This window comes from Danio rerio, chromosome 12 (assembly GCF_052040795.2).
Source record: "Danio rerio strain M-AB ecotype USA chromosome 12, GRCz13ab, whole genome shotgun sequence".
Classification (NCBI taxonomy): Eukaryota; Metazoa; Chordata; class Actinopteri; order Cypriniformes; family Danionidae; genus Danio; species Danio rerio.
The window spans coordinates 25,437,569-25,458,969 of NC_141032.1; the positions used below are offsets into that span (position 1 = coordinate 25,437,569).

General features: G+C 36.5%; 1 protein-coding gene across 15 annotated transcripts in view; it reads right to left on the bottom strand.

Annotated features, from left to right (window-relative positions):
* mpp7a (MAGUK p55 scaffold protein 7a) overlaps positions 1–21,401 on the bottom strand; it is a 192,619-nt gene that overhangs the window by 5,990 nt on the left and 165,228 nt on the right. For 7 of the 15 annotated variants that reach the window (XR_015503259.2, XR_015503260.2, XM_087274601.2 and 4 more), the window contains 4 exon segments: positions 19,527–19,607; positions 12,547–12,640; positions 6,042–6,150; positions 2,542–2,685 (listed from right to left, as the gene is read on the bottom strand). Coding sequence is in view for 5 of the 15 variants with exons in the window: in XM_087274601.2 (XP_087130727.1) it covers positions 2,542–2,685; positions 6,042–6,150; positions 12,547–12,640; positions 19,527–19,607 (428 nt within the window). In the remaining 10 variants the exon portion in view is untranslated. 15 annotated transcript variants of the gene reach the window in all.

Genomic DNA, 21,401 nt, shown 5'->3' on the forward strand with positions numbered 1-21,401 from the left:
TCTGCTAAACCATAATATGAGCACATTTATTAGCATTTTTAGACGTTTGAAAGATAATTCTGTTTGTGCCATTTTAATCTAAAAAAGAAGACCTATAGCAAAGAATAAGGTTATGACATGAAACTTAGAAAACCAGAAGATAAAGCTATGGGATATACCTGAATAAATCATTATTGTTTAAATGGAGAAAATTACATGCAGTATTATTCCTGTTGTTACCATTATTCTTGAGATGTTGCAACACATTATAAAGAGTCCTTATAACGAGTTTTTGAAAATTACCTTCCATGTAGTGTGTAACACAGCTCTAAGTGAATGAAAACATACAGCTGAGGTTTAAATCTGAAAGTGCGCCGTGTTTAACACTATTGATTATCAAATGGAAAAAACAAATAAATTAATCGTCTAGCGTTCAGATATTTTGCCTGCTCATATTGATGTCAATACAAGACATCGTCAAGTGCTAAATTACAAAGATTACAGTACGATCCCTGAGAGATGGCCAGTATAGCCAGTATAACCTTGTGCTGTATTTGTTGCTGTCATTTTTCTGAAGATTAATACAATGAAATACCCTGCAATGTGGGATTCGCTGGCCATTTGTTAAAGGAAGGATCGGCAAAGACTATATTAATATATAGGACTTTGTCATTAAACAATTCATATGTACCTGTCTCTTCTTCCTCTGGATCACAACCTGTGGGTGTGATTAAAATGGTTGCTCCTTGTTTTCTGTAGTTTGCAAAATATGTATTTAATTGTGTGTAATCACACCGCACGGCTTGTACGTTATCTCTCTGGTTAAATCTAAATCGCAGACTGCTTCATTTACCGATTTAAATGCGTTTTTGAGCTAGCAATTCCCTGCTGTTTGTCATTGCTATTACCATTAGAAGTTCCTACACAAATGTGATGCGGCCAATTTTCAAAATAGTTCAACTCACGCTCGATTCACACGGGGCTGCAGCATCAACGCGTGTCTAAAGTTACTGTACATCTTGACATGTGAAAGTGTTCCTCCATATGTGTACATTAAAGTTGTTTACAACATTTACCCATACACAGAATTTGAAATGTAATCAAATGTGTAAACACGGTTCGCGCTTCTGCCTTTGGATGTCTCTAGAACAAAGCAGCTGCATGAATGCCAAAGCCTTAAAAAAAACTGAAACCATCAACAAAAGCCCGACCCCTTCTATGTTTATAAATACAAGTGCAGCCATTTAGAGCTCATTTCTGGTTAGTAATGTCAGAATTTACAAGCATTTTGGAATGGATGTGTAAATGTTGTTTTCAACAAAATTCCAGGACGTCCTTTCCTGTGTGAACATCCCTTTTTTTAAATTTACCAGTAAAGTCATTCTGGGAATTCCGATATTTACCATTATCACTGTTTGAAAGGGGCTAATAACAGTATGCATATCAGCCTTTTGTTGGAGACCCCTCAAAACAAAATAATACCTTTTATAATGCATAAAAGGGGCTTCTTTTACTTTATTTATAAGTCATTTTGCATGTCTTATAATACATTAAGAGTACGCTCATATAAATATAACCTTCATCAATCAATTGTTATCAAATTTCTTAATTTCCACCACCTAATATCCATATGTATTATATTGTAGCCTGGCTGACCCCAGACGGGCAACATGATGGTTGCATGTGTCTCTGAAATCATTTACTCTTTGGCAGTTGCTTCTATGACTTCATAATGGATAAAAAGGCAGAAGCTGCTGTGTGAAAATGAGTAACATCCATTCGAATCATTCAGGAATTCCTGTGCAAAATAAGCTTCCATTCCCGATCTGCGTTGTGTAAAAGACAGAAAAGGAGTGCGTATTGCATTTGGCCACTTGTTGGGTCAACAGGTTGACAGGTGAGCGTAAATTTGGAGCTAACTGCATCTGACAATACCCGACATGGAACTTCTCCACAGTGACAATCGGCATCAAGCCATCTCCGCGTGTGGTGGAGTCAAGTTCCCAGGGTCAGTATTCTGCAGCAAGAACGCCTGGCTTGAGTGTAGAATCGCAGCGAGATACACATGCAAGAGCTGAACTCTGGGAAAGTCATTAGATACCCTGCATATTCACACCATGTCGCGCACACACACAGAATGATCTAAAGGCAGGACAGGGCAAAGGTCTGGTGTACGTGTTAATTGATCTCATGTGTTTTGTTTAAGCACAGTCATACAGGTGTAGCGTGAGCTCATGGGTCTCATATCACGTTGCCGCTCTGGGGACCGGTTACACATAAACACGTACACACACGTGAGGCGTGGACACACGTTTTAAGTGCAAACCCAGCATACGTCTGCACGGGTCCAAAAGAAAAATGACTATTATAAATGATGTGGTTGTTGTATGCCAGGAAGTGATGAAATGTATTTCTTATTTCACCATGCGCTGTGAGATCGAGGAACAAAAATGACTCAAAACCCACACAGACCAATTGAGAGAGAAGAGAGATCATGTCAGGATGAAAGAGAATGATAGATGGGTGTATTAATGTGGAAGCTGTGTGTGCGGTGTGTATTACCGAGAAGGCTTTGGATGAGGTCTTATCGTCTTTGCCTGAGATGACTTTTGCGTTCCTCCTGGTCTCTCTTAAACGCTCGATGCATGGAGGCTTCACAAACACCACGTAGGGCTTAAACTCGGCCGTACGAAGATGCTTTAATGTCTGATGGAGAGAAAGAGAGAATGTGAAAAAGTGAGGGAAAGATAAAGAGAGCAGCGTTAACCGCAGTCATTAAAGCGTCATTACTCATGCCATCATGATTTAGTTTGACACTGATACTTCTGAACATTATTGCTATTAGTCGCAGTTACATTTTGACAGAAAACAGAGCAGTTGATTCACACTGAGCTCAACTGATCTGACTCCACGAGTGAAAACAAAGCATTCTGGTTAGAAACGTTACACTTCAGGTAGTCGAGATCCTCATGCTCAAAACAAACCAACCACTGAACTTTACCACACATTTCTGTGAAGATGTTTCAACTTACTGAATTAATCAATGGCTTCAAAAGCAGATTTGCATTTTCTTTTTAATTTAAAAGCCTGTTTTCTTGGTTGAAATCTAGCTTTTCACCACAATTTTCTACTTTCTTTTAGCCTTAAAATTAAACTGACAATTTCTGCCACATTTTAATACTTTAAAATTAAAATAATTTATAGTAGAAACAAAGTTAATTCATAGCAGAAACTGAAGTTGTGTATTGTAAGTTTTTATTTAGTTTTTTTTTTTTTTATGTTCAATACCAAAATGCTATTTTCACTGAAACCATCTATCATCAAGATTTAACTGGACTGCCTAATTGCAGATTTGTTGCAAATGTTTACATCGTTATGACTGGATGCTTTCACATATTTACATATTCATCTAAATATTGCTTAGACAGCCTTGACATGTTCACTAACAGCGTAAAACACTGCTCAGTGATGCTGTGGAGAACGTTCTGCTGCCTGCAACATCCAGTTTGGCAGTGGGTCAGTAATGGTTTGGGGTGCCATTTCCTTTGAGAGCCACACATTTCAGCCTGGGTTAAAATAACAGATGGGTTGGAAGACTGTTTGATTTGTCCATATCTGACGCATGGGTTAATTTCCACCCCTAAAATTTAGAATCTATGAAAACCAATTAGATTCAATCTTGCATGTGAATCAGCAAATTTGAAAATCCAATTACTGTTGTTCTAATTCATGACATAGTGTTGTAATGTTGGATATCTATTTATGCGTACTGAACATAGTTTATATAGGAAAAAAGCTCACATTTCATTATGATTTTTATGGTTGTTATGGATGAAAAGATTTTAAGGAAGTGACACATTTTATTTTTTAAAATCTTAATTTTATTACCAAACTGACTGTTTTCTTCCTTTGTTTTACGTTTAGATTTTTGGATAACTTAAATTTCAATTTTTCAACAAAAGTTGGTGCATCAAAGGATATAACAAGTGTAAAACTATCAATTAGCCATCTATTTGGGCATAAATTGTATGGGCATTTCTATTAAAAAAGTCATACTGGCCCATAAACTGGCCTGACTACATCAGTAACATTAAGTCACTATCATACTTGTCAACCAAACATCCTCCAGCATGACCGGTTTGGCAGTGGGTCAGTAATGATGTGGGGTGCCATTTCTTTGGAGGGCCACACAGCCCTCCACATGCTCGACAGAGGTAGCCCAACTGCCATTAGGTATAAAGATAAGATCCTCAGACCCCTTGTGAGACTATATGCCAGTGCTGTTGGCACTTAGCATTTCCTCCTAATGTGGCTGGAGTGTGTCAGCAGCTCCTGCAAGATGAAGGCATTGATAAGCTTGCCCGCCATTCCTGAGACCTGAATCCATTTGAGCACAGGTGGGACATCATGTCTCGCTCCATCCACCAACTCCACATTTCACCACAGACTGTCCAGGAGTTGGTGGATGCTTTAGTCCAGGTCATTTAGACCAAGTTATTTTGACTTGTTTTAAGGACATTACATCAAAATTGGATCAGCCTGTAAGTTTTTTATTTTTTCTTTATTTTTGAGTGTGACTCCAAATCCAGATTTTGATTTTAATTGATCAGCACATTCAACTATGTAAAGAACAAAGTATTTAGTATGAATATTTCATTCATTAAAATCTAGGATGTGTTATTTTAATGTTCCCTTTATTTTTTGGAGCAGTGTATATTTATATTTATGGATATATTTAAACATTCTGAGCTTTAGGTTTGAAACTTCAAGTAAATTAAATATAAAAAAAAATGACTTCACCTCATACTTCAGTCTTCATCTTCTGATCAATAAAATACTCTCTAGCCCCTTCAAGACACTATTGCTGATACTGAAATGCTCATTTATTCACATGCCACAAGCATTCAAACGAGGGTTCACCTAAACAGCTGCAAGTATATGAACAAAACAAAATGGTAACCAAACTGTGATTGTGTTCGGTCCAGAGATATTGTAGGACAGAGCAGAACATATGAGTCGGGACAAACCACAAATGGTGAATCTCACTTATTATTATAGACTGTGGTTGTCATATTAGATTAATATTTTGTATTATTTTAATTTAGTTACTTTAACTTTCATAATTTAACCATACACCAACCAGCACTGGCAGTCACAGAACCACAATATAACCAGATCACATCGAAACACTGCCCCCCTCTCAACCACACACTGCACCTAATGTACCTATTAGAGTATGTTTTACTTTCGAGATAGGGTATACATTCATCCAGTTTGGCGTTTTAGATTCTTTTGAACATAATTAGGTGCTGCTTATCAATCTGACAACGCTTCTATGTTTGTTTTAGCTGTCAATTGCGGGAAAAAAAATATCGATAAAAGTGTCATTATAAACTGCTGTGAGTTTAACTGCAGGCTCAGTGTGATTCGTCCAGAGTCAGATTTTGATACAACTTTCCTTCACCTCCTCTAGCGAGTTGGCCCATGTGGTTTGTGCTATGCACTGGTCTCTACTAACTGAATGGAGAAGGAGTTATGTTTTGTTAAATAAGTTGCATATAAAATTTACATTTCAAAACCGCCAAAATTTTGTCAACTACTCAATGCCATTTTATTTCCCGCACGCTCAAATTCAAAATCAACCAATCTGGCAACACTGCATACAATCAATATGCTGTTGGGTGTTTTTGAAAAGTGCACGGAGCTATTTTAAGTCCTTCCCTGTCTTCCTGTTTCAGTTTCAAAGTTTACCATTGAATAAAAATGCTAATTTCAAAAGCACTTTACAGGAACTTTAAATGTCAGTCAAGTGACCGGTCAAATCCTCAAAAGCTAGACAATTATTACAGATATTTTTATATCCAATGTCTGACCTGAAAACCAAAAGAAAGAGAACAAACTCATACGCACACACACACCACACTGAGATCCAGTAGGAATAGTGTGGAATGTCACACCTGTGAAAAGGGGGGAGATAAATCTGGAAAGAGACTGAAGTAGTGATGCAGAGGGAGGCAAAATGGAGAGATATAATGTATATCTGAGGGAAAAGAGAGACTTACATGTGGCTGTACGTCTAGAAGGCACACCTTGTTCTTGGACAGGACTGAACGTACGGAGTCGAAGCTTGTCCCATAGTAGTTTCCCTTATACTCTCCGTGTTCAATAAACCTAAGGCAAAGAAGAGGACAGAAATAATAGAAGAGGGTTGATGTAATGATTGATGCCTCTAAATGCAAAAAGGACTGCCCGTAAGTCTATGTGACCCACCCTAGAATATAAAGAGAAGCCAATGGACAGGATAATGACAGGAAACTTATAACCCATTATTTACTCCCAGTCTGTCCTGATGCTTGCGATGTAAAAGGCCATGCATTGTACGTTTACCATCATTCTTCGCCACATGGCAATTCCAGACAGTCTGACACAAGGTCCTTTTATATAATCTTCTATGTTACAGTTTAAATCAGTAACACCTGTTTCTTTGCAGCACAGGCAGGCTTGAACGCCAAAAGCAAGAGTAACCTGACTTCCTGAAACGACAAAAAGCAAACAAACACTTTTACAGCATTTAATCTGCCTCTCATTTTATCTGATCACTTGATTTTTGTCTGATCGCTGTCACAGAATGCCAATGTGTGCTTTTAGGACATCCACATTAGCAGAGATGAAAGTTTTTAGATCTTGAGACAGCACGCCATATTATTTTGTAATATTTGCTTTTGCAACAGATGCAACTAAAATGACTACCATTACTGAAAGCATTAAAATATTCTAATATGCTGCATGTCCAGCCTTCTTTATTTCCCCCTAAGTATCAATTCAAATGTCATCATGTCTTTGAAGTGCAAAAACGCGCCCACAATTTTGGGCCCACGCGGTCTAACAGCAACCGGTGATTGGGCGACCATTTTTAGAAGCTTACGTGACTTCTGCTGTTCGACATTTTTTAAAAGTCTGTGCACTCTGTCATTGAAGGCATTTTGATGGTGAGTCAAATTGATTTAGTTGGGTGCTAAGACGTGGTTTGCTGGTGTTAATGTGACATGTAGGGCTACCAAGAATTCCCAAAGTGCTTGTTTATATGAATGTTTATTTGAAGGCAGATGTGCTCAAACAGGACCTTGTGTTGTGGCATTGTTGTCATTATGTGGTGCGTGTGTTGGATGATGGGGTGGAGGCTGCTTCTGCGGTTTTCTGGTTCATTTAGGATCTGTTTTTAGGCCTGAACAGGGCTTTCCTTGGGAATGCCAATGTAGTGTTTGCACATGAGAATGGACATTTTCCCACTGGAAAGCAGAACTAGGAACAATGGGTCATTTACAACGGTCTGGTTTAAAAATTGCAAGGTTCATAGAAATGTAGCCCTTTAATTAATCTTGTTTTTTTTTTTTAACCACAGTTTTATTTTTTTATATTTACAAGAATCTAATTACTTTAAAAATGTCATATGATGTAACCCACAAAAATATTTTTAAAAATATTCATATGTTGTTTCAACTCAATTCAACATCATTTCATCAGCTTAAGGACTTTCACAATAAACAGCAAGTTTTAAAGCAGGTATACAAAAAAGAAAATGTACAAAAATCATATACAGTGGGGAAAATATGTATTGAACACATCATGTTTTTCCTGGGAATAACATTTGTAAAGGAGCTGTTGACATGGATTAGAACCAGACTTTGGTAAAAAAAAATAAATAAAATAAAAAAATAAAATAAAATAAAATAAAATAAAAAATAAAAAATAAAACACAAAAATAAAACAAAACAAAAAAAAATGTTGTGTGTAATAACAATGAAATGAAACAAGAAGAAAGTACTACTGAAATGTATTTAATACTTTATTTAAAAGACTTTTTTGGTGACAGCAGCTTAAAGACGCCTCTCATATGAAGAAGGAAGTCACACGAATAGCTCAGGTATGAATTTTTCACAGACTTCAAAAGTATAAATATCTTAATCTGTTCTTATTCTTTGGGTCTCGCCTATCAAATCTGATCTTTATTTTGTGTTTTCTACTTATGTATTTCTATTTATGCATTTAGGTATTTGCATCATTGTCTTCCTGAAATGTCCACCCTGGTTTCATCTACATCATCCTGGTAATGTGCAGTGGATGTTGGACTGAAGCAGCTAATATTTATTTACACTGAAGGAGGGCAGAAAGTTGCTGAAGACCTACTGAGAGATTTTAGCTGCTGTCTGGACTTTTACTGCTTTTCTGCACTTCCTTTCTTCATTTGTTCAATACTTTTTCCATTTTATTTTATTACACATAACTTCATTTGTAATCTAATTAATTTAGTTTTCTTTTCATATATGTAGTTCTTTATAACACTTTATAACACACTATGAATTATGTCTGGTTCTTTATAACACACTATGAATTATGTCTGGTATGAATTGAGTCTGGTTCTCTCAAGGATTTTTTTCTTCACTCCCATCAGGTGAAGTTTTTTTTCCTTCTCCGCTGTTGCCACTGCCTAGCATGGTTCAGGATTGGTAGAGCTACGCATCGATGAATTGGCTCTTCAGTGTTTGAACTCTCAGTAATGATTAAATCACACTGAACTGAGCTAAACTGAACTGAACTTAAACACTAAAACCTGAACCACACTGTTCCAGTTACTGAACCACACTGTTCCAGTTACTATGACCATTTATGTGAAGCTGCTTTGACACAATCTACATTGTAAAAGCGCTATACAAATAAAGCTGAATTGAATTGAATTGAATATTAAGCATTAGCAAAATAGTGAATTCATTATCTGTTAAACATTAACTCTACATTAACATGTTAGTAAGCAGTTTATAACTGCAGATACAAATGCTGTATTCTTGACTTATAAACACATATATAATGTGCTTAATAATAGTATTGTTAATTATTATTTTTCAATCCTAAACTAAGCATTGCATCGTTTACAAACCAGTTATTTAAGAGTACTTGATGGTCTTTAAAGATCATTCAGAATGCATAAGTAAATGATTAATAAACTATTCAAATGAACATTTATGCATCTTATTATTTAGGCTTAAACTAATAGCTAATTTGTATGTAAATAAATGCTTTATAACTCAACTTAATCCAGTTTTGTCATCTAAAGTGAGGACTATTCATGCTTATAAATCCCTTATAAATAACAATTAAAGGCTCAGTTATATTCTAGACAGAAAAAAAGAGAAAATTATTGACTTGAAGATATTCAAATGAAACTGTATAAAAAAAGCAATAAGTTAAAAATAAATGAGTCTTTGCAATCTTATCTAAATATAATTACTTAACAGTATAAACTTTGCTAAATAACATTAACAAGTTCTATTATAATATATTGTTAAATTATTATATTGTTGTTGTTTTTTCCAATTTGCCATTAATGAGGGATTTATAAAGCATTAATAATCCTCCATTTGGATTAGGTCACAAAACTGGTTGAAGTTGACTTAATAAAGCATTTATTAACATACAAAATAACTATTAGTATATGCCTGAATAATAAAAAATATATAAATGTTGATTTGAATAGTTTATTAATCATTTACTAACTCATTCTGAATGATCTTGCCACACCTAACCCCAGGCCTGGCTCAAGGGTGGGGCCCGGCTGCGCCATACCAGGCAACATCACGGTCGCTGATGCTATTGTACTTATAAGGGGTTTTTGAACCGCACTTAAGTCTGACCTGTCACCTAAGACCTTTTTTTCCTTGGGAGACCCTTGGATCACTCAGGCACTCAAACCCCAAAACACGATAAAGTGTGGGTTCATTGGTGCAGTGGCGGCAGTATTGCGGTCGATGTACCGGTCCACTGTGGTAAAGAAGAAGCTGAGCCAATAGGCAAAGCTCACAATTTATCGGTCAATCTAAATTCCTACTCTCACCTATGATCAGGAGCTTTAGGTCATGACCAAAAGGACAAGATCTCAGATACAAGCGGCTGAAATGAGAGAAGTCAGCTGAGGTGTCTCGGGCATCCGTTTCGAATGCCTCCTGGATGCCTACCTAGGGAGGTGTTCCAGTAATATTCCACCAAGAGGAGGCCTCGGGGAAGACCAGGGACACGCTGGAGGGACTATGTCTCTCAGCTGGCCAGGAAACGCTTGGGGATCCCCCCCGAGGAGCTGGAGAAAGTGTCTGGGGAAAGTGATGTCTGGGGTTCCCTCTTAAGCCTGCTGCCCCTGCAACCCGGCCCCGGAAGAGCAGTAGAAAATGAATGAATGAATGAATGAACTAGACACCTCACACCCGCCTGGACCATCTCCCTACACAGCCATCAACACCACATCAACACAGCCCGGACCATCTCCCTACACAGCCATCAACACCTCCAATCACCGAACACGCTCAAAACAGTGGAGATGATAATGGACTTTAGGAGAAACCACCGTGCACTCCTCCCACTCACCATCATGAACAGCACTGTGGCTGCAGTAGAGTCATTCAGATTCCTGGGCACCACCATCTCTCAGGATCTGAAGTGGGACATTCACATAGACTCTATTTTGAAGAAAGCCCAGCAGAGACTGTACTTCCTTCGTCAGCTGAGGAAGTTTAACCTGCCACAGAAGCTGCTTGTGCAGTCCTACTCAGCTGTCATCCAATCCATCCTCTGCACTTCAATCACCGTCTGGTTCGGCTCAGCTGCCAACACCGACCTCCGTAGACTACAGCGAATAGTCCTGACTGCTGAACGTATCACTGGCACTACCATTCCTACACTTCAAGAACTGTACTCTTCCAGAGTGAGTAAAAGGTCCAGCAAAATCACTCTAGACGCCTCGCATCCAGCACACTACCTGTTCGAACTGTTACTGTCTGGTCGGCGCTTCAGAGCACCAAGCACAAAAACAGCCACACACAAATAAAGTTTCTTTCCTCAGGACATCTATCTTATGAACACTTAAATATCCCCCAACTGTGCAATAAATATGTGCAATACTTTTTAAAACGCACTTGTACACAGCACCTTATATCAATATATAACGCAATACTATCTCCATTCACATTTGTACACATGACCTTATAACCTGTATATTTATAACAAATCTGTACATACAACTCAACATCCAGATTTTTTGATTAACTGCATCTCTGTTTAATGTTTATCGTCTTTTTTCCGTATTTATTTTGTGTTGTCACTTGTCACTTTATGTACACTGGAAGCTTCTGTAGCCAAAACAAATTCCTTGTGTGTGTGTGAAACACACTTGGCAATACAACTGATTCTGATTCTGATTCTGATTCTGAATGAATGAATGAATGAATGAATGAATGAATTAATTAATTAATGAAAAATTAATCAGTAAAAAAATATAATAGTACAATTATTTAGCACATTATAAATGTACTTAAAAGTCAAGAATAGAGTATTTTCATCTGCAGTTAAAAACTGCTTACTAACGTCTATTAATATAGATTAATGTTAAACAAATATTGAATTAACTGTTTGCTAATGCTTAGTAGATGATTCATGTAGTTATTATAAAACATGTTTTCTGAGTAAAATGGTGACGTGTTCAATACAAATTTTTTCTTATTTTAGTACAGATATATATATACAATGAAGAATCAACAATGAAGAAAAAATATTAATAAGAATAAAACATAATAATAATAAATTTTGCTAAACTAAATGCTGTTTTGTATTTTAATTTAGCCTTTACTCCATTCCAAACTAAAAAAAAGAAGTATAACTGCAAAGAGAAAGAGAAAATGTGTATGTAAAATGTCTTTAAAGCAGTCTTTCAGTGCCCACCTGCTCATTCCCAACCCTTCTCCATATTGATAATTGTGGTTTACTCATTCTGATGTTCAATTCACCACAGAACAAACCACTGTGTGCTTTTTCCACCACAAGGCAGTTAAAACACTCAGCTAGCTGTCGAAGTGACATTCTATACGCATTCCTGTTGTGTTGCTTTATCCTCTGATGAAGGGCTACAGAAAAACATCCATCATCATGCCATCAAGACAAATCTGAGCTTATGAACCACTGGGTAAAAAGCACCCCTCTTCTCTCACACACACACACAAACAGCATCAGACCACCTGTCAACACCATCTCACTCTCACTTACAGAAAAGAGATTTGAGCTGCTCATACACACAACTGGCTTGCAGGAAATCGAGTGAAAAAACGAAAGAATAGTGGGCAGCCGAAAGGCAGAACTGGTGAGTGTTTGCCATAGCGTCTGAGATGGACGACATCAGTGAAAATTGTTGTGCTGTGTTTTGACTGAAGTGCTGATTTACTCAAGTTCAGTCAGGGATTCTGGACGACGTGTTGAATACTAACTGGCCACGGAGGCTCCGTCTCTCAGATTTATATCTCTCCCACTGTGGAGTGTTTGTGTCAGGGTTACGGTTGACATAATTACAATCCTGAGAATAAAGGAAGCGCTCCACTAAACTTTAATGAATAATACGGACTATTTCCATGGTAAACGTTCACATCCCCCACCCAAATTACAGCAGAAAATGTTCATTTGCTCATTTCCAAATAGTTTATACACATAAGAACAGTATGTGAGGCAAGAGGATAGTGTTAGAAGGCGACTTACTTGTTGTTCTGAATGTCAGCCTCAAAAAGGTTTTTGGAGATGAAATGATACTCCACTCCTTCGCTTTCCTGGTGTCTCTTTGACCGAGAGGTGTCTGTGAAAGATAAAGGTAAAGTGAAGAAAAAACACATTTACTTTGACAAATAACACACTCTCGGAAAGGATAGTTCACTCAAAATTCTAAATTCCCTCATCATTAACATTCTCTCATGTAATTTCAAACCTTTATGAGTTTCTTCTGTCGATCACAAATGAAAATGGATGCCAGCGACCAGGATTCTTCAAAATATATTTTCTTGTGTTTAACAAAGAAACTGGTTTTAAAGGAATGAAGAGTGAGTAAATGATTACAGAATTTTTTTTTGGTGAACTATCCCTTTAACTTTAATGTTAGGAATACACAATACTTGTTATCAAATTGAGTGCACATTGAACATACACTCAAAAATCAAAGTGATATGCGAGTAAAATATAGCGATTTAGCATAGGAAATGATCTGCTACAAAATGGCTGACACAATATAGATGATTAGGAAGCGGTTTCAGGGTGCTTTAACACTTAGTTCTATTCTCTGGTCTGTACCCAAGTTCGATTGTTCCTCCTTGCCACCTTTTCGGTTGGTTTGTGTTCACACTAGCTTTTTTTTTCCTTCTAAACCCCGGTACGCTTACGTCATCGAGCTGCTGTTGTGTGTATGGCTGTTGCTAGGTGATGGACCCGAAAGCAAAGTGCCAAAATGGACACTTCCGCATATTACAGTCATTCTGCTTAGACTGAATCTTTTAGATTTGGACAAACAGAGAGCAACTCATGTCTATCTGCCGCAACAATATTATAAATGTTTAGAACATATCGCGATGTCTCCAAAAACAGTTTTTTGGAGAAGACAAGCATACAAATGAACATTATGAAAACGATAGTTTGTTGTATTGTTGGCGGTTCACTTCCATTAAATCAAATCACTTTTATTGTCACATCATCAGCAGCACGTGTACTGTGATGGGTGAAAAGCCTAGAAATGTATTTCAATGCAATCGTTATTTGGTAAAATTGCATTCATACCAGTCATGATTACCAGGGATCTAATCACCGGAGGGCACTGGAAAACATTCACACTCACATGAACTACAAATCCGTCATGTTATGGACTACAACACCCTGTCATGCAACACACACAAACAATCGGTTCCAGATCTTGACTGATTACACTCTCACAGCTGAAGCTGCTCCAGATTGATTATTTGGACTATTTGAACCCCTCTGTTCCACACACATGTCGCTGAGTATTGCTAAGCTGTTGCTGTCCGTACATTAGCATTTCTCCTCGTTTCCTGTTTACTGTATTTTTGACCTTGGACTTTTTATCGTATTTTTAATTCTTTGCTGTCTGCCCTGAACCTTTCGCGTATTTTTGTATTACGCTTCTGGATTGTCTACTATACTGTTTCTGCTGGTTTTCGACCCTTGCCTGTCTGGCCATTCTCATAATAAAGCTGCATTAATACTACCCCTGTCTGCATAGCATCCCTACGCAACAATACCAGAAGTGAACCGGATCAGAGTTCGCATGAACCGTACCCCAGACCATCTCTTTCAAGCAGACTCGGGTACAGTTCATGGGTGTGCACCCGAGTTCAGGAAAACACATTCACACTAGCTAAACAAACCATACTCTGACATCAAACAAATTCTGGTGCGGACGAAAAGTACTAGTGTGAAAGCACCCTCAGACTCAGCTTATGACTGTAGATTTATAAACAGTAAAGGAGTAAGCATTTGCTCAACATTATGAATATCAATTACTTTATTTTGATCAGCTCATATTGTTAATAAAGTACTCACATACTAAAATCCTCAAGTAAATGACATAATATTAGATTAGCTATTGTCTGAATGTAGTTTAGAATTCTTTGATTGCTTTTAGCACTTGACCTTTCTAGTGTTTTCATCCAATCGAGGTGATCTCTGTCTCCACTGGCCTAAAAGAGTTCAAATATGTTTGTGTTCCCTAACTGGAATGAACCATAATCAAAAGCTAAAACATTACAGTGGTCATCATATACTACATGATGTGAAACAAGTCAATTAAAAATGGTAGACTGGCTCTGATTTTTATAAACCACCATCAACAAATCGAGAATGAATAAAAAAAAGAACGAAGAAAATTCAGATTTTGATCGTTTGGTCTTTGTGTACTACTGCTGATTCATTAGAAACTATTAGTGCCACAGTTCACAATGTAGAATAGTTTCATAGTAGAATGCAGTAAACACTTTTGTAACTCAATTGTTAAAATTTCTTTACCAAATCCTATTGCACTAGGCATTTATGGAACGTATGAAACTATGAAACTTTTTTTTTTTAAATGAATCAAGCTTGATGCTGATCACAATTCACTGCAAAGATGTGGACAATTTAAAAAAAAATATTTTTATTTTTTATCTATTTTTAGTTTTATTAAAGAAACATGAGTGGTGTCAGGACAAAAACAGGATGCGTAAATTATTAGTTTATTTTAAAACAATAAGATCAGCAGACGCCTGTGATCAGAAAAACAACCACTTTACAGATAAATGTTCATATAGACACTAACATATATAGTGCTAAAGTATACAAAATTAATTAAGCCTCAATAATCAGATCATTCATTTTACAATTGTAATTAATTTGTAAAACAATATTTCCAATCAGCCCTAAACAGTGTTACTATATCGGCACAAAGTGTCCTGTGGTCTAAGGTGCTTCAGGAAGAATATGTGAAGAAATGCTCATTACAGACATTTCCTTGATTAAAGGGAGTTCCCCATGGGCACTTTTATATCCCACTTAACTTTCTATAAAATAAACCACCTCTGCAAGGCCTGAATCCACAGCCACCGCGTCTGTGTTGGCTCACCTCACTGTGAGGCTTCTGAAGGCCAGCGTGAGTGTAAAGCTGCCTGTAAAGCCCCAGGAGCACACGGTACAGTAACAGCACTGAGTTTACTCTGTCCCTCATTAAGCCCCGCTCCTGCTTTCAGCTGCTTATAAACTGCTGTCTTTAAATGAGACGGCGCGTGCCAGTCCAGCCAGCACGGCTCCAGCGGGTACAGCCAGGGTCAAAGTTTGCCATGAGGAGACTCACAGCGGTGTGTTTAATGAGAGTCAGGGAGGGTCAAAGGTCACTGTCGAACACACCTCCGACAAATCGTCTGCAAGCTGCCAGCAGCTCCAAAACAAACTATTAAACTTTATCACCGTTCCAACTTGCCTTGTTCCAGGTTTTTTCTTTTCCTGCATTTTCTCCTTTCAGCTTTTACACACATTACTGTTCAAAAGTTTAGGAACAGCAAGACTTTTAAAAAACATTTATTTTACAAAAATTTATAAATTGATAAGAAGCAAGAGTATAGAGGTTTGTAATATTACAAAAGAGTTTTACTGTTTTATTAAAATTATGTTCTTTTCAACCTGAATTGTTAAAAAAACTGAAAATTATAACATTGTTAAGTATAAGAGATTTATCAAATCTTATTAAAATGAAAACTATGGTACTATAAAATGTAAACAACTTATAAAAAAACATCACATCATGTAAATAAGTTGTCATTTAATAAGAATATGTCAATAACTCAATTTTGACAAAAATATCAGATAGAACCTTATAATTCTAAGTTGACGAATTGTCTTCAGAAACATTTTTTGTTGTGCTGGTTGAAAGTCTCTTCACATTCCAATAGTAATGATCAAAGTAAATGATCTAAATGTATTTATTTGTTTTTTTATATTCTGGGAGAGGTGTGAGACTAAAAAATATTTATCCAATTAAAATTTGTCAGTTCAACAATTCCCATAATTCTGATAAGTAGTCCAAACTGTCTGTCAAAAAATGTAGATTTGTACATCTGTGCAGCCATTCACAGAGACAAGTCGACCATTTGCGAGAGAAAGAGAGAGTGACAGCAGCAAAAACAAATGCTGAAACAAAACCTTTTAAAATCCTGATTCAACCTTTTCCCAGTTATAATACAGACACTTCAAACAGCTATAATAAATACTCTGATAGGTGTTTTGAGCTGAAACTTTACAGACACATTCTGGGGACACAAAAGACTTACAATAAATATGAAAAAAGGGGTAACCTATGTGCCCTTTAAAACCATTTTTGTCATGCAAAGCTTATGTAGATTTTGTTGTTTTATGAATGGGTTATATGCACAGAAGTGTTGTTTAGCCACTAAAATCCACCAATCCAAAGATTGATGTGACTATTCTCAGTTTCATGAGGGACCTATTACAGCATCGATAATGTAGAATTTAATTTAGTTTAACAACAAAAAATAAGTAAATAGTGCTATTCCGCCAACCCTGCTTTACTGAGCTGACTTGGTTTCATATTCACATTGGTTCATTTTTGAACAATGACAACCTGTGACTAGCCCCATATATTATTTAACATGCTACTTGGAATATTCTGTCTAAAAAAGCATGTTAGTATGGCTTAGTATAAGGTGTAATTCCTGCAGCCCACCGGCCAAGCGTACAGTAGTCGCTTTAGGACAAATCATGAGAGAAAGTGAGACTAGCTAACCCTTCATGTATGTAAAATCACATTATGACAAGTTTTGCTTGCTACACAACGGAAAACTTGCTTTATATAATATAGTTTTTATTGAAATTTTAGTATTAAAAAGTACAATAAAGTTTTTTAACTGGTGAATGACATGATCTAGTGGGTTGTCTATTGTCGTCTTTAAGGTACCCAATTGTGATATCAAGAGGAATGGCTTTAGATGCCAGGGGAAGGATTGCATTTTCAAAGATATTATGCAAATCGGTTAACATTTAGGCAGTTCACCTTATGCACCTATAAGCTATTCATTTTTAAATTGTATTTAAAACATAAAATAATAAATTAGTACTGTATTTTAACTACTTAAAATTGCAATATTAGATAAATATTAATTAATGAATTAAACAGTGACATAACATTTTTATTTTATGTCCTTGTTACACGTTCAACTAACATGTATTGTTAAGCCTCATTCACACTACGAGCGACTCGTAACGACAAAGTGACAAGTGACTGTTCATTTTGAAGTAGAGCGAGCAACAAGGAGTGTCTAGCGATGCGACAAAGTTAAGAATCCTTCAACTTTATGCAAATAAAGAGTGACTTTTTTGAGCGATAGCCAATAGGAGCACCATCACAGCTTTCATGATCCTCTCTCAGCTCGCTCAGAGGCCAGCTGTATTTTGTGCTGTATATACCTACACAGACCCGCGTTTGAAGCAGGTCACCATCCAGAGCGACAGGCAGCTACACAGTCGCTTCTAGTGTGGATGACGCATTACACTGCTACCATGTTCCAGTATGGTAATTACAATTATGCATAATTACATGAAACTAAACGTAAATCTAGCCTTCATTTTTACTTTAACCAAATAGTACATGTAATTAATTAATGTTAATCAATAGTTAAATGAACAGTTACACTGTAACAAGGACAGTTTAAAATAAAGTGACCCAATGTTTTTTTCTTATGAATATATAAAATTAAAAAAAAGCAGTGTTTAATTTTCACAATATTTTAATATTTTTTTATCTCATAAATTGATACTCCTTTAAAGCATTCCTTGTATCTTTCTCATTATCTTTTGTCATTTCATACAGACCTCAAACTTTTAAACAGTAATGCACCACTGGTCGTAAAATAAATGGACCACTTGCTGTCTAATTTCCAACATTCTCGTTTAGTTTAAAAAAAAGAACACCTATTCCTTTAAAGACAGAGAAAGAGACAGGAGGAGGGAAGCATAGGCTGGGTGGGATGAGAGAAAATTATTAGTTACCGTCGACCCATCACATATTTGATGAAGACACATTCCCTCCCATGATGACAGCCCACCACAGACACAAGATAACATGTTATTATATCTCCGACTGCTGGTGCTCACAAAACAAAGAAGAAAAAGTCCCTCCTTATATACTGCTGAAAGAAATAGAATATATTTCATCTGGCATTAGCTCTGTGGCATAGGAAATGTTTTTGGTGTGGCAAAAGAATTTAAATTTCATTCTAAGATTACGGAAAATAGCAGTAAAAGCTGGAGAGGAGACAAAATGTTCAAGTGCCCTCCACTAATCGTATTGTACAATCTCGCTAGTGTTGCTGCCATGGCTGGTTTGCGCTTTTTATAAGACCCGATAGTTGGAAATGTGAAGCAATTGGCACACTGGTCTTCTGTAGAGAATTAAATAGAAATATATTTAATGTTTAATCACTCCTTATTCACAATGAGAGCTGAAGGGACTGAAATGAAAAGAGGAACGACGACCAAAAAGCACTTTCAAAACAGTCTCTTTCCAAGAATCCATCCTTATAATCTAAATCTCTGTAAGGTTTGAGAAAAGCCGGGCTACATAATACAGACTAATGCAGGGGTCACATTTGAGAGCAATTAGGCAGCATTAAGGCAAAAAGCCTTGGATGGGATTTTAATACCAGTGGCATTTCAAAGTGTCAAAGCCTGAATCAGACACATCTATTAAAGCCAAACCTGAAGGTAACAAACATCTCAGTGTTATATCAACAGTCGTGGCTTTTCTAGCCACTGTCTCCAACTCCCTCAAACTTCCAAGCCCCGTCTCAGATTTTCATGCCTCTAAATATGCAATTTCTCCACAGCTTCAGCCTGTTTAAATACATAAATGACAGCCATATGCATTTGTCCTCAGAATATCTGCTCAAAGGTATTTTCCTGGATCATGTGTTTCTGGATGTGTGAGGAACAGAGGAGGAGAGACCAACACAGAGAGAAGAGCTGCTGTTAATGACAAACTGATGAGGTGAGTCCTTGTTACAATGGTGAAGTACACTAATGTACCAAACAACAATAAATAAATAAATAAATAAATAAATATGCATTATGAGTACTACAAAAAAAATAATCTTTTATTTTTACTGTCACAGTACTTTCTCTCATAAGAAAGGACTTACGTGGGATGGTGACACTAAAATGTTGTGTATCAGAAATCAACAACTTCCTTTTGAGCTCATTCAATCCAACACCAGTAGGACCTGCAGAAGAAAACAGACAAACAAGAAGAAAGTGTAAATTAATATCTTGCAAAAGGTTTATTAACAATTAAATTTACTCTTTAGTTCTAGTTATTTAACTTTGACTATTATGATTTTTATTTACGTTACATTCTTTTTCAGCCGATAGCAAATATATTAATTATTTTGTTAATATAGTTTCACTTTATTAAAAAAAAAAAAATCTTAATTAAAAAAACAAAAATTATTTCAAAACTGAGCGGCAACCTCCCGCTCTTCCTCATGAAGCCAATACGGAAGTAACTGTAACTGCAATTCATCGAAATTCTGTTAGTCCTGGCTCCATTATAGAGCACATTAATATTGACCCCACTGTTAAAATGGCCAACTTTACAACATAAACAAAAGGTGTTTACAGCCTGGTACAACGAACAATTTTGGTTCATATAGCAAATATTACCCTTCAACACAACTGTGAGGGGGGTGAATTTTTTTTTTTATAACTCATCAGTTTGGGTTTTATAAAGTTATAGTAAATCTTCATAATTAAGGGCGTGGCCACTTGAGTGACAGCTAGGTCTTGCTGGTTACAGTCACTTTACTTCAGCTGATTACCAATTACCAAAGTCAATTGCATTTTGGAACTATTTTTACAATTATCAGATAATATGGCATGCTGTGTGAACTTAATTGTGCTCACAAACCATTCACGTGGCCTGCATTTTCCAGGTGAGGGAAATTATATACTTATATACCATATCTATAAATGTATTTGTTTTATTTAAGATAACTTATTATTTATAGTTTTCTTTAGAATTTGAATGCACCCCAGAATCTGACAGATTGATTAGCTCTAGGCTCTAGAACAGTCATTTGTAATGTCATACAGTGTTTTGACTGGATTACATAAATAGCCTTGCATCAATTACACAGACTATATTTGAAGTATTTGGGAGTAATTTGCATTTTTCTCCTATAGAAAAACATCATAAAAACAATGCTTAGTGGCTCAAAGTATTACAACAGTGTTTTTAAAAGTCTAAACATTTTATTGATATAGTGTACAACCAAGCACATGTGGTCAGAGCACAAACGAGTCACAGGTAATGAAGTATTAAGCGTTTCTCTCAAAGAAATGCTCATCTAAGCAAAATGCTAGCAGGCATCTGTAGCTCCACTCAAGCTCTGCCTCTTTGCTCTTTTTTTGGTAAGTCCCGGTCGGCGCGATGACATAAACAAAATACCCACGGTTGGCCACACCTACTTCATTGGCTCTCTTCAGAAACCTAAGAGGGACGTCACGGATACTACACCCATATCTTTTATAGTCTATGTTCAAAACTAGTTAAAATGTTTACAAATGTATGATTTTATTCAGTAAATGTCATCCTGTATGCACTTCTCATACATTACATTCAAAATGAATACAAATGAAAGACAGATATTACAAATAAAATATTTTCCACTGTACAAGGAGAGAGCATGATGTAGTAAACTTAAGTCAAACATTTCTCATACTTGCTTCTCCTTCACTACAAGTCCTGTAGTCGCATAGTCTAAGCCACATTTGCAGCAAATGCACATAAAAAAATGTGATCCCCTAATGCAATTCTGTAAGTCTAGGCCCAAAGACAGGCCAAGATTCACACAGTATAACGCCGTGAGTCAAGCGTGGTTTTTCTATTAGCCTTTAATGACTGCTACGAGACATGCACAAATCAAAATCTATAAGTTAGAGAACACAAAACAGATGTTTTTCAAACTCGCAAGGAGAATACACATTTTTATTTGATGCATCATACACTTTCAGACACA